Below are 13,160 nucleotides of genomic sequence, written 5' to 3' on the forward strand. Positions count from 1 at the left end.
AGACACTGTTGTGTTCTTCCACTTGTGCTCTGTCCACTCTATTCTTATCTTATTATCCATTTTCTCCTTTTCCTGTACTCTTTCTGCTTGTTAGCTTGGCACTGCCATAGCACACATGCACTGGGAACACAAACAAGAGGAGCCTATAGAGTCTATAGAGATTTTTAGAAAAGCAAATATGTTTGGCACAAAGGTGCATTCAGGTTCTGATTTAGATTGCAAAAAGCTGACAGACAAGATGCTCTTATAAAAAAAAAAAACTTGTGTAGTTTTTCTGTAGTGTTTCTAGCCAAGGTTTGGCATTTTCCCTGTTTGGTAGCATGGATACCTCAAAAAAATAAAATAAAATAAAGGATAAGCCAGTTTGTTTAAATCAGTCAACATTTACTAGAGGAACAAAAAAATGATTATAAATCCACCTTTCAAGTTATAAATAAGCATTATATTATTGCATTATGTACATAAACATCATGCTGAATCTACAGTGTTTCAACAGTGCAAGGAGGCGTGGAAATGTCCACTCACAATCTAGTCAAGACAAAATCACATCTAAAAAACTCAGTATACAAGAATGTGTTTTTTCTTTTTTTTTTTAAAAAAGACTTTCAGCTGGCTTTTTATCAAATACATTCAAATTTAATCAGCGCTGTTCTGCAGAGTTCAGTCGAGCAGGCAGGAAAACATTAAATGAAATGTGAAGAGTTCATGAAGTAAATGAAATATAAACATGCAAATCTTAAAAACACAAGAGTTCAGTGTCTGGCTGGATTAAAAAATAAACAAAAAAAACAGTTTAGTTGGTGAAAAATCAAACTGTATGTAAATGATGGCTGTAGCCACCCTATTGCTTACTTTTTCTTGGTGTTTTGAAGTGGAGGATGATGAATCGTCATATGGTAGCCACTTGTCAGTGACACTGCCCTAATCTGTACTTTAGTTGGGCCTTTCTGTACACAATGAGCATCATGTTCTATTAAAAAAGTGAAAACAAAATGAAAACAAATGAAACTCATCAGAAAAGTGTTTACTGAGATCGCCACTCAATAAGACGTAGGGTCGTTTTCTCATGCACTTCTATATAACCTGACTTTTTTTTGCCACCATTAGAAACGATTCAGGTTTAAGGCACTTGTGCACTTGCTTCACTTTTCAGACTGAGTTTGAAAATCCACTGTGGCTTCGTCATCTGTCGAATGAATCATTATTCATAATACGTAGCTTTTCTTTTTTTTTAATGCTGTGATTTACGTGTTCTTACCTAATTAATAGGATAATTACTGTACCTCACTAGAAATAGATTCGGTGACTCGTCCCTCATCTGATGATAATCCTTGTGTTGGAGGATGGTCGGTGGTCTCCGAGTGGCAAAAGTGATTGATTTCCTGAATGATGTTAAAACCTGGGGGGGTTTTTTTGGCATGGTGAGTTTTTTCTTGATGGAAAGACAAAAGAGCTGCTGGCAAATCTTTACAGTTTTCAGTCTTCGGGAAACTGAACATGACAGCATGGTGACATACGTTCATCCGTTTCCTTTAGAAAGTTTCTATTATCGCATGAATATTACAATCAAGTGGGCGGTGGGCCGTTGGTGTAATGCAACATGGGGTAGAAGGACCGGGCGAAGTTATTGGTAAGGGTGCAGCTGGAGTCACTTTCCGACATTGGAATCAGGCAGGGCAGGAGCAGGAGGAGCAGCAGCAGGAGCTGAAGAGGGAAGGCGGCACGCAGGGCCCGGTAGAAGAAGGATCGAGGGGGAGACGATTCCCGCTTCTCTCTGCAAAACACATCATATTTAGTGCAAGAAGACATGAAATACAAACAACGTTATCTGCGCTGCTACTTACCTTTGAGTGGAGGAGCCTTTCTTTGAATTTCCAGCCTCCTGAGAAACACTTTGACACTGGGCGGCTGTAGCAGATTCACAGTCCTGAGGTAAATAAATCGTCTACGTTAATATGCTGTAAAAAAAAACATTCATGACAGCTCTTGGATGTGCAGAAAGAAAATATTTTGAGCTTTTACCAGACGTTGCCGCAGGTTGCTGAGGTCGCCGTCCACCTGCTTCAGGAGCAGCTTCAGCTTGCTCCCCGTCACGTGGAGTTTCTCCCGGGCCTCGTTGCTCTCCTCTGTGCCGTCTTCAGGCTGGAGCTGAGACCACAGAGTCTGAAGGGAGGCCTGATGAGCCTGCCTGTCCTGCAGCTCCTTTTGCAGAGCCTGCAGACCACAACCAACAAAAATAGTAACTATTTCTAGCATCAAGCTGAATAAATGACTGGATAAAACTTTTTGACTTCACATGCTCAGTGTAAACACAGTGTCAGCAGCAGATCTGTGAGGACAGTACTTTTTTTCAATTTGTTGGGTAACCAAACATGCCTCTCTGCTTACAGTGAGGGTGTTGCTGTGCTGTTGCAGCGCTGTGAGAGTCGTGTCTGGGTGGCCGATGTCCACTGCGTAGCGTCTGCTCTCTGCGTGAGCGAGCCACAGCAGCAAAGAGTGGAGGCTTTCATGAAAGTCCTGTATGGGAAAAAGTTAAAGGTCATTTGTTACAGTGAAGCAGTTCAGCTGAAACCTCAGCTCATGTCATTTTTGACATTTTAATTTCTACTTACATCAACTAGATTTTTTTCCCTTCCAAATTATGGTAGGAAAAAAACATTTTTGCCATCTGCTTTTCAAAAATAGTTTTCCTCTTTAACCTCCTAAGACCCAAACTCTTCCATGGCATGCATTTTTAATTTCTCTTTGATACTTGGGCTGATTGGGGCCCGATGAATGTAAAAACAAAGAATTACCAGATTTTTGTTTACCTCATTTTTGTTTTTAAGAAAAATAAGAGCAGTAGATAGAACAGTAGCAGTATAATGTCCTCGTAAGTGGATATCAGGCCCTTGTAGAGCAAAATTGAGTATTTTGGTCTAAACAACCCAAAATGTGATGTCCACATATGTGGACACCAGGTCCTAGGAGGTTAATACTTTGCACACTGTATGCTTTACATGCACCAACTTCACCAAGACCTCACCAGCCACTATATTAGGTACAACTTATTATTAACGCAAGAATCTAATGAGCCAATCACATGGCAGCAAGACAACCTGCTAAATTTCAAAGAGGGCATCAGAAAGGGGAAGAATGGTGATGTTGCATGGTTGTCGGTGCCAGACAGGCTGGTTTCTTGAGTCTTGAAACCTCAGTCTTGTTGCTGACCATGTTCACTTATTTATGCTTTCAGCAATAACCCAGCATGCCACAAAGCTCAGATTATCTCAGTCTGCTTTTGTGAACATGTCAATGAGTTAACTGTACAAAACTGACCTCCACAGTCACCAGATTTCAATCTAAGAGAGCACATTTGGGATGTGAAGCCGACAAATCTACAGCAAATGTGTGAAGCCATCATGTCAATATGGAGCAAAACCTCTGAGGAATGTTTCCAGCACCTTGATGAATTTATGTCATGATGAATCAGGGCGGTTCTGGAGGCAAAAGAGGGTCCAACCCAGTGCTAACAAGCTGTAACTAATGAAGTGGCCAGTGACTTTATTTGCACCAGCATTTGCATGAAAGTCATTACACAATTATCACTGCATAATTCACAATAACACTTAATACTTAATTAAGATAATACTTAATCTTAATTAAGTATTATTTATTAAAATTGGGAAATAATAATGTTATCAATAAAATTCAAGTTGAAAATAGTTTTGTCACTTTTTTCTTGTCACTTGTCAAAGATTCTGCAACTTCACAAAAATCAGTTACTTGTGAAAGCTTGTTTGAACAGTGAACATTCATCAAAGTGTTAATACTGCTGTTATCCTTAAGTTTAGAAAGGTTTTAAGATGTGAATAAAATATTTTTCAAGTCTTAAAACAAGTCTCGAGTTTTTTTTAATAGTCTGTTGTGGTATTTCCTCTTACCTGGCACTGCATGAGCTTCTTCCTCAGGCTGAGGTCCCACTGCTGGAGGCCAGTACACGCTCTGCTCCAGTATCTGTTCATACTCGTCAGTCTCTCCTGTGCTTCTGGAGCTTCCTCACTTCGCAGGTTGACTGACAGCATGATAGACTTGTAGTGAGTAAACACTTTCTGCATCTCCTGCAAAAAAAAAGAAAAAAAAGCAATCATCCATTTTTTTATTTTTGCTTTTTTTAATGATCAAAACAAATTCCTCTTTTTTATGTTTAGTATTAAATCTTACCTTTAGTTCTTTAGCTCTGGCCTCCATCTCCTCAATACAGGCTGCTGGGTCAGGCTCCTGAAGGCGGTCCAGCTCCGGGATCACATTTTTTAACCAGGAAGTAATGTTGTCGAGATCACACCTGAGCTGCTGAGGCTCCTCAGAGCTGTCACGCTCACTGCATCTGGACCGTGCCTTGAGCAACTCCCAGCGTTCAATCACACCTAAGAGTACACGAACATCTTTGAATGTAAACATATGCTGAAGATGCTCAAGCTCACAGAAATAAACAGCAGCAAAGGGGCCAGTTAACAGAGGAAACAGAGACCAAACTTGCATTGCTTTTTTCTGGATGCACGTCTGGGTTTAAAATGCTTTCACTGGCTAAACTGCTGCAATGTTTATAATTGTTTCCTGCCAAAGCTCTGCAGTCTAAGCTAATGTTCGTGCACTGATATTAAAGCACTAAACACCACTCAGTGACTCTTGTCCAACCCCTCCCTCTTTTTTTAAACTACTTTCAAGCATTTCTTCAAGTTAGAGACTTTATAAAAAAGATTGATGTAGCTGAAAAGGAAAGCTGATGTGGAAGTGCAAAAGAAGTACTATTTCTAATAGCCAGTAGGGGGCAACCTATTCAGTTTCAAAATGAAGCAATAGTATTCCGTGAGAAAATGAACCTTCTGCTCACTTGATTTATGCGCTAATGCTTCTGTGTTTGGTTTATGATGTCACTATTTTGGTCTTACTGAAGACAGTACCAAGCTTATTTATAAATTATGGACACCTCTGGATAAAATAGCAGAAGAAGCAGCATACAATACAGGGCGTGGCTCTAGTCCAATTGCTTACTGATGCTGCGTCTACACAGAAAGTGATTGACAATGAAGTGATGACTCGACACCACAGAGCATTTAGTGATATTTGGCAACTTCAAGTGACTAGAAGCAGAAAAATACACGGCAAGTATTGAAGCGACAAGAAATGAGACCACAAGATACTGCTGACTCACTTAAGAAATGGTAGTAAACACACTGCTCAAAAAAATTTGAGTAACCCTTTTTAATGAGAAAATAGTATCAAGTCAATTAAACTTCTGTGATACTGATCAGTTTCCGCTGCCTCGGTGTTAATGAAATTACCCTCAGTTGCACTGAAGGGGCAACAATGAGGCAACCTTCAAAAACAGGAGTGGTTTTACAGCTGGAAGCCACTGACATTTTTCCTTCCTCAACTTTTCTGACTGTTTTTTCACTAGTTTTGCACTACTGGTAACATGAAGTGATACCTGGACCCTACACAGGTTACACAGGTAGCTTAACTCCTCCGGGATGGTACAACAATATGTAGTTAGCACAGCCCAGAATGAGCCCTCAGCCATCAAAGAGTGCTAATAATATTATTTAAAAAACAAAAAACAAAAACGCAAACCTGCTTTTGAAAACAGTGTGATGTCACGGTTACTATGGCCTACTATATCCATCATTTACATACAGTTTATAGTTTACCTGATGTTGCTGATTTTTGCAAAGCGTTCAGCATCTTTGAGGCTCACCTGACTGTTTGTCTGAGGCACTCAGTCCCATGAGACCGAACTCCTCCGGCTGCTCCACGTCATCCAGGATCAGCGACACTCTGTTGATGCTCTCTATGCTCCTGCTGCACTCAGACATGAGACTCAGCTGGAAACAAAACAAACACACTTTAAGTTATTACATCTGGAGGAGCACACGGTCTGCATATTTTGTCTCAAATGCATTCCCAAGAGTGAGCTATTATTAGTTTAACTACTAGAGAGAAGTTTTTGAAGCGTACATATCCCGGCTTTAGAGGGGTACTGGTCAGAGTGGGTGTGGCCTCAGTGTGTCCCTCTGTATCAGACTCAGTTTCTCTGTCTCCCAGTGCCTGCCATCTCGGAGAGTCTTGTACAGCCACCGACCTGCTTGATGCTGAGATGCAAAAATAATAAAAAATGAGTCTTTGTCAGTATTTTCCAGTAATGTTACATTTAGATATACTGTATTCTCAATATTATTATAATATTTTTTATTATCTTTTACCTATTTTGACATATTTTTCAGTGTTGGATGTTCACAGTTTTAGATGCTCATTTGCAAATATGCACACACAAAAATGCTCAGGTCTTTCTCAGACTTCTCTTTGGAATAAAAAAAGTGGAAACATGCTATTTTAATGGAACTGCAGAATAAAAAAAAGGGAGCTGGAAATAAGCATTAGGTCTCCTTTTAACTGCAGGACACCAGCTTTCTGCTAAGAAACCATTTGGTCTTAACTTTCCTTTGTGGGAGTTTTTGGATTGATTCACTGTAAGATCTGCATCTGGCATTTACTACTGTCTCTTTAGCTGATGTGTCTGGTGTGATCAAGCAAACATTCGAGGTTCAACTACAGTGAATCAGATGTATTCAGATCTACTAAATTAAGTACATCTGGAACGTAACTCGAGCAAAAACAAACAAATAACCCTGCAAACAACAAATCAAAGATCTGCATGGTGGTGTTTACTCAGTGCTTATTTCACATGTTTGAGCGGTAAAAAGAGGGATTACAGCACAAAGAGCCAAGTAGGCAAGGCCACAACTGGAAAACACCTGCATAGACTGGTAGGAATTGTTATTTATCAAAGGAAATTGATAAATAACAATAATGTTATGGATGACACAGCACAACATTTTCCTACCTCCTAGTGTTACATGCACTGTAAAGTTCTAGAAACTAGTGGAGGACAGTGAGGTGGGCAAATGTGAGTGTGTTGGAGAATTGCAATATAAAAAAAAGACAAAGATAAAAGAGGATGTTGGAAGAGGATGAAAGGATGAAATGAAAGAGGCTGAAATTAACACAACAAAGTTTGGACCGCTGAAAGTAAGATGTAAAAGAGAAAAAGGGAAGACATAAATTCAGATAACGATAAAAAATCTCCTGAAGAAAAAAATAAACCCATTAAAAGTGCAAAAAATATTAAGACCTAAAATAAATCAATCATAAGCAGACCAGGACTTTGAAGTGTAGAGACTTTGGGCATTTATATTACAAATATACAAGAAAAGGACACTCGAGGTGTTTTTTCCTTAAACCAGTAAAGTATCCAAGTGGAAGAGACAGCACAACAAGCATTTGGATGCCAAGTGATACATGAGCAGCAGGAAGCTATTCTCTGGAAATATTTCGGCATGAAGAGCAGAGCGGTGAGTGCTGAAGATGCTCTTGAGCCTACCCAGTGACGAGGCGAGCGGGGCCTCTGAGGCTTCGATAAATTCCTCCAGGGTCTCAGTCAACTCCACCTCTGCGAGGAGAGAGGGGTCAGACTAGAAATCTCTTTAAAACAAGACATCCTTTCTTCCAGAATCCAAACTAAAAACTGAAAAATGAGAGGAAAAGGCTCAAACTTGTCCAAGTCTTTTGGTCTTTTGGATTTCTTTCTTTGTCTGCTTGCCTCCTTTTTTGCAACATTGAACATTGGTCTGCTTTTTAGGGCTCCGATGGATGATGCTGTGGATCGTTTGTCTCCATGCTTATGACTGAGCTGTGGTTTATGAGTCAGTTGTTTTTTGGTAGTGAATAACATTCATTTTCAGCTGGTGTGAAAACTAAACAACCAAACAAAGAAAACTTTACATCTCAGCAACCTGACATTTTTATAATAATACTGATTACTGATTTTTAACTCACAGCCTAAACTACCGAGTTTGAACTGTCAAGGCAGAAATGTACATGTTTATCCTCTCTAATTTATTCAGGACATCTGCAGATTTTCCCTGTTTTTAAAAAATGTGCGCTGGGCTTTCGTCTTTGTCTTCATTGGCAGTTAGTCAAGCAAGTTTCACACAGTGACTCATCACAAAAACGATGCAAGTTAAATGCTGAGTCGCTCTCAGTCTCTAGAACTTGATTTGGCTCTTTGTGATTATGCAGAATGACAGCAGGAGTTACTTGTTAGTTGTATGTTTTGTACCTCTTATTAACTCCCTTTTTAACTTTTATTTTACAGGTCTGGGCTGACCCAGGATGTCTGTCAGCACGACTCTTTGGGGTTAAATTGTTAGAAATAACACTGTAACACTGTTATTTATCTACTACTTATTTATTTTGGTGCTTTGGTATAAATGGGGTTGTCTTTATCTGTGATCAGAGCAGCTGCCTCCCAGTGGCCAATATTGGAGCCTGTGGTGGGCCAGTTCTGCCCCCCGGGCCTTATGTTTGACACCCTTGGAGGCAGACTTTAAAGATACCTGACAGCGCACTGAAGTAAGCTCCCTCTTCCTCGTTCTCTTCCTCTTCCTCATCATCCTCATGTGATGATGACCCTCCTACGTCTACGGTGTGGTCCCACTCCAAAGCCAGTGAATCCGGTGTCTCCCGCCCTGAACGCACCAGGGGTGAGGACAGCAGGAGAGTGGGTGTGGCTGGAAGGCTTCCAAAGCTACGCCCAAGCCACGGTCGGCCAATCAGCTCCAAGCTTGATTCCAGGGAAAAGGTGGTAGAGGGGATCTCTGGTTCTTCTGTGATCTAGGACAGAGAAACCAAGCCAAGTGTGAATGATACATACCTGTCCTTACACTGGTAACACACACCAAGTCCTTGTTAGTTTTAGAACTGCCTCTCACATGTTATGCATAATTTGAAAAAATTGCATAGAATCAAGCAATAAACACGTGCGTATGGATCGGTGCCAAAAACTACGAACATATCTGGAAAATATTCTGCTGGATATTTAAAATAGGTTTAAAAACATGGAACAAAAAACTGCATGCATGTATAAAAGTCATACAAAGGAAAATCTATAAAATGATAAGGGATATTTTTTTATTTATAATATGTTAGACATTTTGTTATATCTGCTTGAATTAGACTGGAATCTGAAAAATGTGTGCGCCTAGGCTTACAGGGGGTTGGCTGAGGCGCTGATGGAAGCGGACCAGTCTCCTGAAAACTTCCTGGCAGTAGGAGTGCAGTTCCTCCAGCTCCTCCTCTATCTTCGCCGCATCCTGCGGTGAGCTCTTCTGGATCAGGCCCTCTCCAAATACAATCAGTCCATCAATGCGCTCAGTGTTCAGGGTGATCTCCTTCTGGAAACTCTGCAGGAAGACGAAGGGATGAATGAGTGGACAGAGATTGAGCCTTTAAACCCAAAGGAACAAAACGCAGCTTCTGATAATATCTGTAAAAGCATTCAACAAATAATTCTTTCCAAAATATTGCCATAGCTAAAGCCAAGACCTTAAGCATCTTAACATGCAATTCTTATAATCACTAGGAGACATGGTTTTGTGTGTGTACAGTACATGAGCTGTGCCTCACATTGAGCTGCCGTATCTTCTGATGGACATCGCTCTCTGAAAAGTGCTCAACGTTGGTGAGCTGCAGATCGAGGTTGGTCAGCCACACCAGCAAACTTTCCCTGGTCCCTTCAAATTCCTCCCTCTGACTGGTGAAATACTGTGAGAGAAGAAAGCAAAGCAGTTCATTACATCCTCTAGTGAAAGCTTGACATTAATGCCAACTTGTCAATTTAAAATAATAAGCCGGAGATTTACAGTAAAATGTGCAACACAAGACAATTTCAGCTTTTATAAAAACAACTGGAAACATTTGACTTTTAAAACGAGGAGAAATCACATGGCGTCAGAATTAAATGTATTTATGACATTTATTAAGAGAAACAGCCCGTTTCATAGATCAACACATTAGCAGGGGGCCTTTTTACAGCTTTACTGATTACACAATTATTATTTCAAACTGTTCTGAACAATGCTGCAACCGAGCAGTCGCGTTACTATAATTTCAGTAAGGACGCACAAACGAATTTGCCTATTAATTAAATGTCAAACAAAGAAAGTAACATTGCCTGCGTGCATCATGTTGTGATTTTGAAATTAGAATAAAACAAAAATACACTCAATGAGTCAGTGGCCTTTATGTGAATCTGACAAACACCAGCTCCATATTAGGACCAAAAATTTAACTAAAACTGAAAATGTACTCTGAAAACTGACTGAAATTAAAATAAATTGAAAAGAAATCTAAAATGAGATTTCAAAAATAAAAGTTTCTGTACCTTGAGCCTGCGGAGGATGGCGGCCACTCTTCGGTGCAGTGTATCCCACCGCCGGTTGCCTTCATGGACCATTGCTTTGAGCTGGCTGGCTCGGTCGGTGCGGTTTTCCCTGGCCAGCCGGCGGTACTGATTGTTGACCAGCTCCAGCTGGGTCAGTCGCTCATGAACCTGCCTTTGGAAACCCTGAAGAAGAGAGAGGAAGCATGGACAATTCAGTGTCTTTATTTCCTCAGTGTGAAGAATTGAAACATCCTCGATTTCTTTATTATATTTTTCTAAGAAAATGAAAAACATTTATCTAAGATTTATTGAAACATGTGCAAACATCAATGGAAATACAATATATAGGGCAAAGACAGAGTTTATATTCTTTTAATGACCTTGAAATTCAATATTTGGGACCACCTTTACTTTTATATAGCCTGAACTATTCTTGCAGTGTCTCAAGGACAATCTATGACTGATAGGGTTCTATTATGTGTTCTATCCAAGTCTACTTTTACTGCATTGGCAGCTCATGCTCACGACGATTTGAACTGATACACTTAAAATTTGGATTCATCACTCCATCAAATGCGTTGCCACGGTTTTTCACTCCAGTTCTTGTGCAATTTGGCATACCTCAGCCTTTTCTCCTTGTCTACCTTCCTTAATAATAGCTTTTTGGCTAAAGACACAATTTAAAATTGGTACTTTGTTTTGCATAAACACAACACTGGTTCATCCCTTGAGTTGCAACGTCCAACTTCAAACTGATAAAGATTACTGATGATCAAACAGAAACAAATCTTCATCAAGCTAACCTCACAACAACTGACCTCAAACTTCTTGAGCTCCTCTTTGGCGACAGCAAAAAGGACATCAGCTGAGTTGGGGTTGGCAGCGGTTCGCTCAGCCATCTTGAGCCAATCCTCAAATCGGGAGTAGTCATTGAGAAACTTACACCAGAGTGTCCACGTCTCCTCAATCCTGCGAGCAGACATCGTGATGGAATATTTGTTTCTGTAATGTTCAGACTCTGCGTACGTCTAAAGCATTAACCTAAAACTTTTAATCAACATGAATTATTATTTAGAAAAGAATCTGTGTCGTGACATCAGTTGAACAGTAACATAAAGAAGACCCCGTGTTAAAAATCATGAGCTTCAAATCGACATTTGGGTCCAGTTTGTTTAATATTTTGTCATATTTCATTTATTATATTTGTGACAGTACAGAAAATTACAGTAACAGACATAGAAGTTTAAACATCAGTATGTTCTTTAGCTCCTACAGTACCTGAGCTTTCGATTCAGAGCCATAGCACAGATGGTCCTCCAGCGCTGGTCCAGGCTGCGGCTGGTCTCCTGCAAGGAGTCGCTCTCCGCCTCAGTGCCACCAGTAGCATCTTCATCCCGCAGCAACACATCGCACAGACTGAGCACGGATGCTACGCCCTCCGTGTGCTTCTCAATGTCCCTCTGCAGCTCCTGGACAGACATAAGGACAGGTATCACATTGGTCCATACTGTGCTACAAACCTCATTTATTAAACATCAGTCCACAGACAGAGGACAGTGAGGCACTGCATGTGACCACCTCTCCCCAAATTAAACAAAGGACAGATATGAATTATTAATCATAAACAGACAAAGAGTTGCAAGGAGTGAAAAAGAACCTTTAAAACAAACAAAAAAGAGAGAAAAAGGGTTTACAAAAAAAAAGGGAAAAAATTAAAAATGTCAAATTGCTTGTTTGACATTAATAATAATAATAATGTCATAAGGTGTTGTGAAGTCCACCTGCTGCTCTGCCAGCCTCCTTTGGATCTCCTGTTCGTGACAGACGCTGTAGGTGATGGGTCTCGACAGCTCGGCCTCGATGCGAGAAAGCCATGAGCGGAGGTTACTCATGTTTTTATCCAACTGCTGGATCGTCACCAGAGTTTCCTTCAGCTTCTTCACCCTGAAAGGACACAACCACATCAATGTAAAAAAAAAAAAAAAGATAAAAAATCTCTTTGAACGCCTTCATTTGATATTAACAAATAACAATCTGGGGGTTTCAACCCTTATTAAGGTTTAAAATTAAGTGATGAAACTGCTGAACAATCACCTGAGTTTAAAAAACAAAAACCAATAGAAATAAAATTGAATAAAAAGATGGGAATACAAAAAAGTACAGAAGACCACAGAGAATAGTGAAAGAAAAAAAGGATATGAACGAGAAAATAAGGGTAAAGAAAACTAGTGAATGAGAGAAAGATGGAGAAAAAATGATATATAATACAATAAACCTTACAGTAAACAAACTAATTACAAAATTAAAAAAAAATGTGAATAATTAACCTCCTAGGACCTGGCGTATGTGGACATCACGTTTTGGGTTATTTAGACCAAAATACTCAATTTTGCTCTACAAGGGCCTGATATCCACTTACGAGGACATTATACTGCCACTGTTCTATCAAAATTTTAAACGAATATCCTCACATGTGGCTCTCATTTTTCTTAGAAACAAAAATTAGGTTAAAAAAAAAAATCTGGTAATTCTTTGTTTTTACATTCATCGGGTCCCAATCAGCCCAAATATCAAAGAGAAATTAAAAATGCATGCCGTGGAAGAGTTCGGGTCTTAGAGGGTTAAAGTAATCAAAGTACTAAACTGATGATTGCTAACCCTTTAAAGCTAAGTGTATCATAGTTATTAAGAGTTTTTGAGACTTCTACATCATCAGGACTATTTTTCCCCAAAAATCTTAAATAAATTGCACAATACATTTTAGGAAATAAAATACATTTAAAAATGCCTGATGTAGCAAATATGATAGAAACTAAAATTCATATATGCACATTTATATTTATTTGTTTATTTATAAATTTCATCAGGAGTTTCAACATTCCCATTGCGAATTTCTAGA

The 13,160-nt window shown here is 39.6% G+C and overlaps 1 protein-coding gene across 1 annotated transcript in view; it reads right to left on the reverse strand.

Annotated features, from left to right (window-relative positions):
* Positions 1–363: 363 nt before the first annotated feature.
* The window catches only part of syne2a (spectrin repeat containing, nuclear envelope 2a), an 83,706-nt gene continuing 70,909 nt past the window's right edge, over positions 364–13,160 (reverse strand). Inside the window, exons 94-109 of the mRNA XM_080290046.1 lie at positions 12,043–12,205; positions 11,540–11,730; positions 11,080–11,230; positions 10,262–10,444; positions 9,505–9,642; positions 9,090–9,281; positions 8,436–8,712; positions 7,421–7,489; positions 5,998–6,131; positions 5,738–5,864; positions 4,204–4,406; positions 3,924–4,100; positions 2,389–2,517; positions 2,023–2,214; positions 1,845–1,927; positions 364–1,774 (exon numbers count right to left, since the gene is read on the reverse strand). Of these exons, the coding sequence (XP_080146172.1) occupies positions 1,567–1,774; positions 1,845–1,927; positions 2,023–2,214; positions 2,389–2,517; positions 3,924–4,100; positions 4,204–4,406; positions 5,738–5,864; positions 5,998–6,131; positions 7,421–7,489; positions 8,436–8,712; positions 9,090–9,281; positions 9,505–9,642; positions 10,262–10,444; positions 11,080–11,230; positions 11,540–11,730; positions 12,043–12,205 (2,617 nt within the window). The 3' untranslated portion in view covers positions 364–1,566. The remainder of the gene's footprint in view (positions 1,775–1,844; positions 1,928–2,022; positions 2,215–2,388; positions 2,518–3,923; positions 4,101–4,203; positions 4,407–5,737; positions 5,865–5,997; positions 6,132–7,420; positions 7,490–8,435; positions 8,713–9,089; positions 9,282–9,504; positions 9,643–10,261; positions 10,445–11,079; positions 11,231–11,539; positions 11,731–12,042; positions 12,206–13,160) is intronic.

This window comes from Astatotilapia calliptera, chromosome 15 (assembly GCF_964374335.1).
Source record: "Astatotilapia calliptera chromosome 15, fAstCal68.1, whole genome shotgun sequence".
Classification (NCBI taxonomy): domain Eukaryota; kingdom Metazoa; phylum Chordata; class Actinopteri; order Cichliformes; family Cichlidae; genus Astatotilapia; species Astatotilapia calliptera.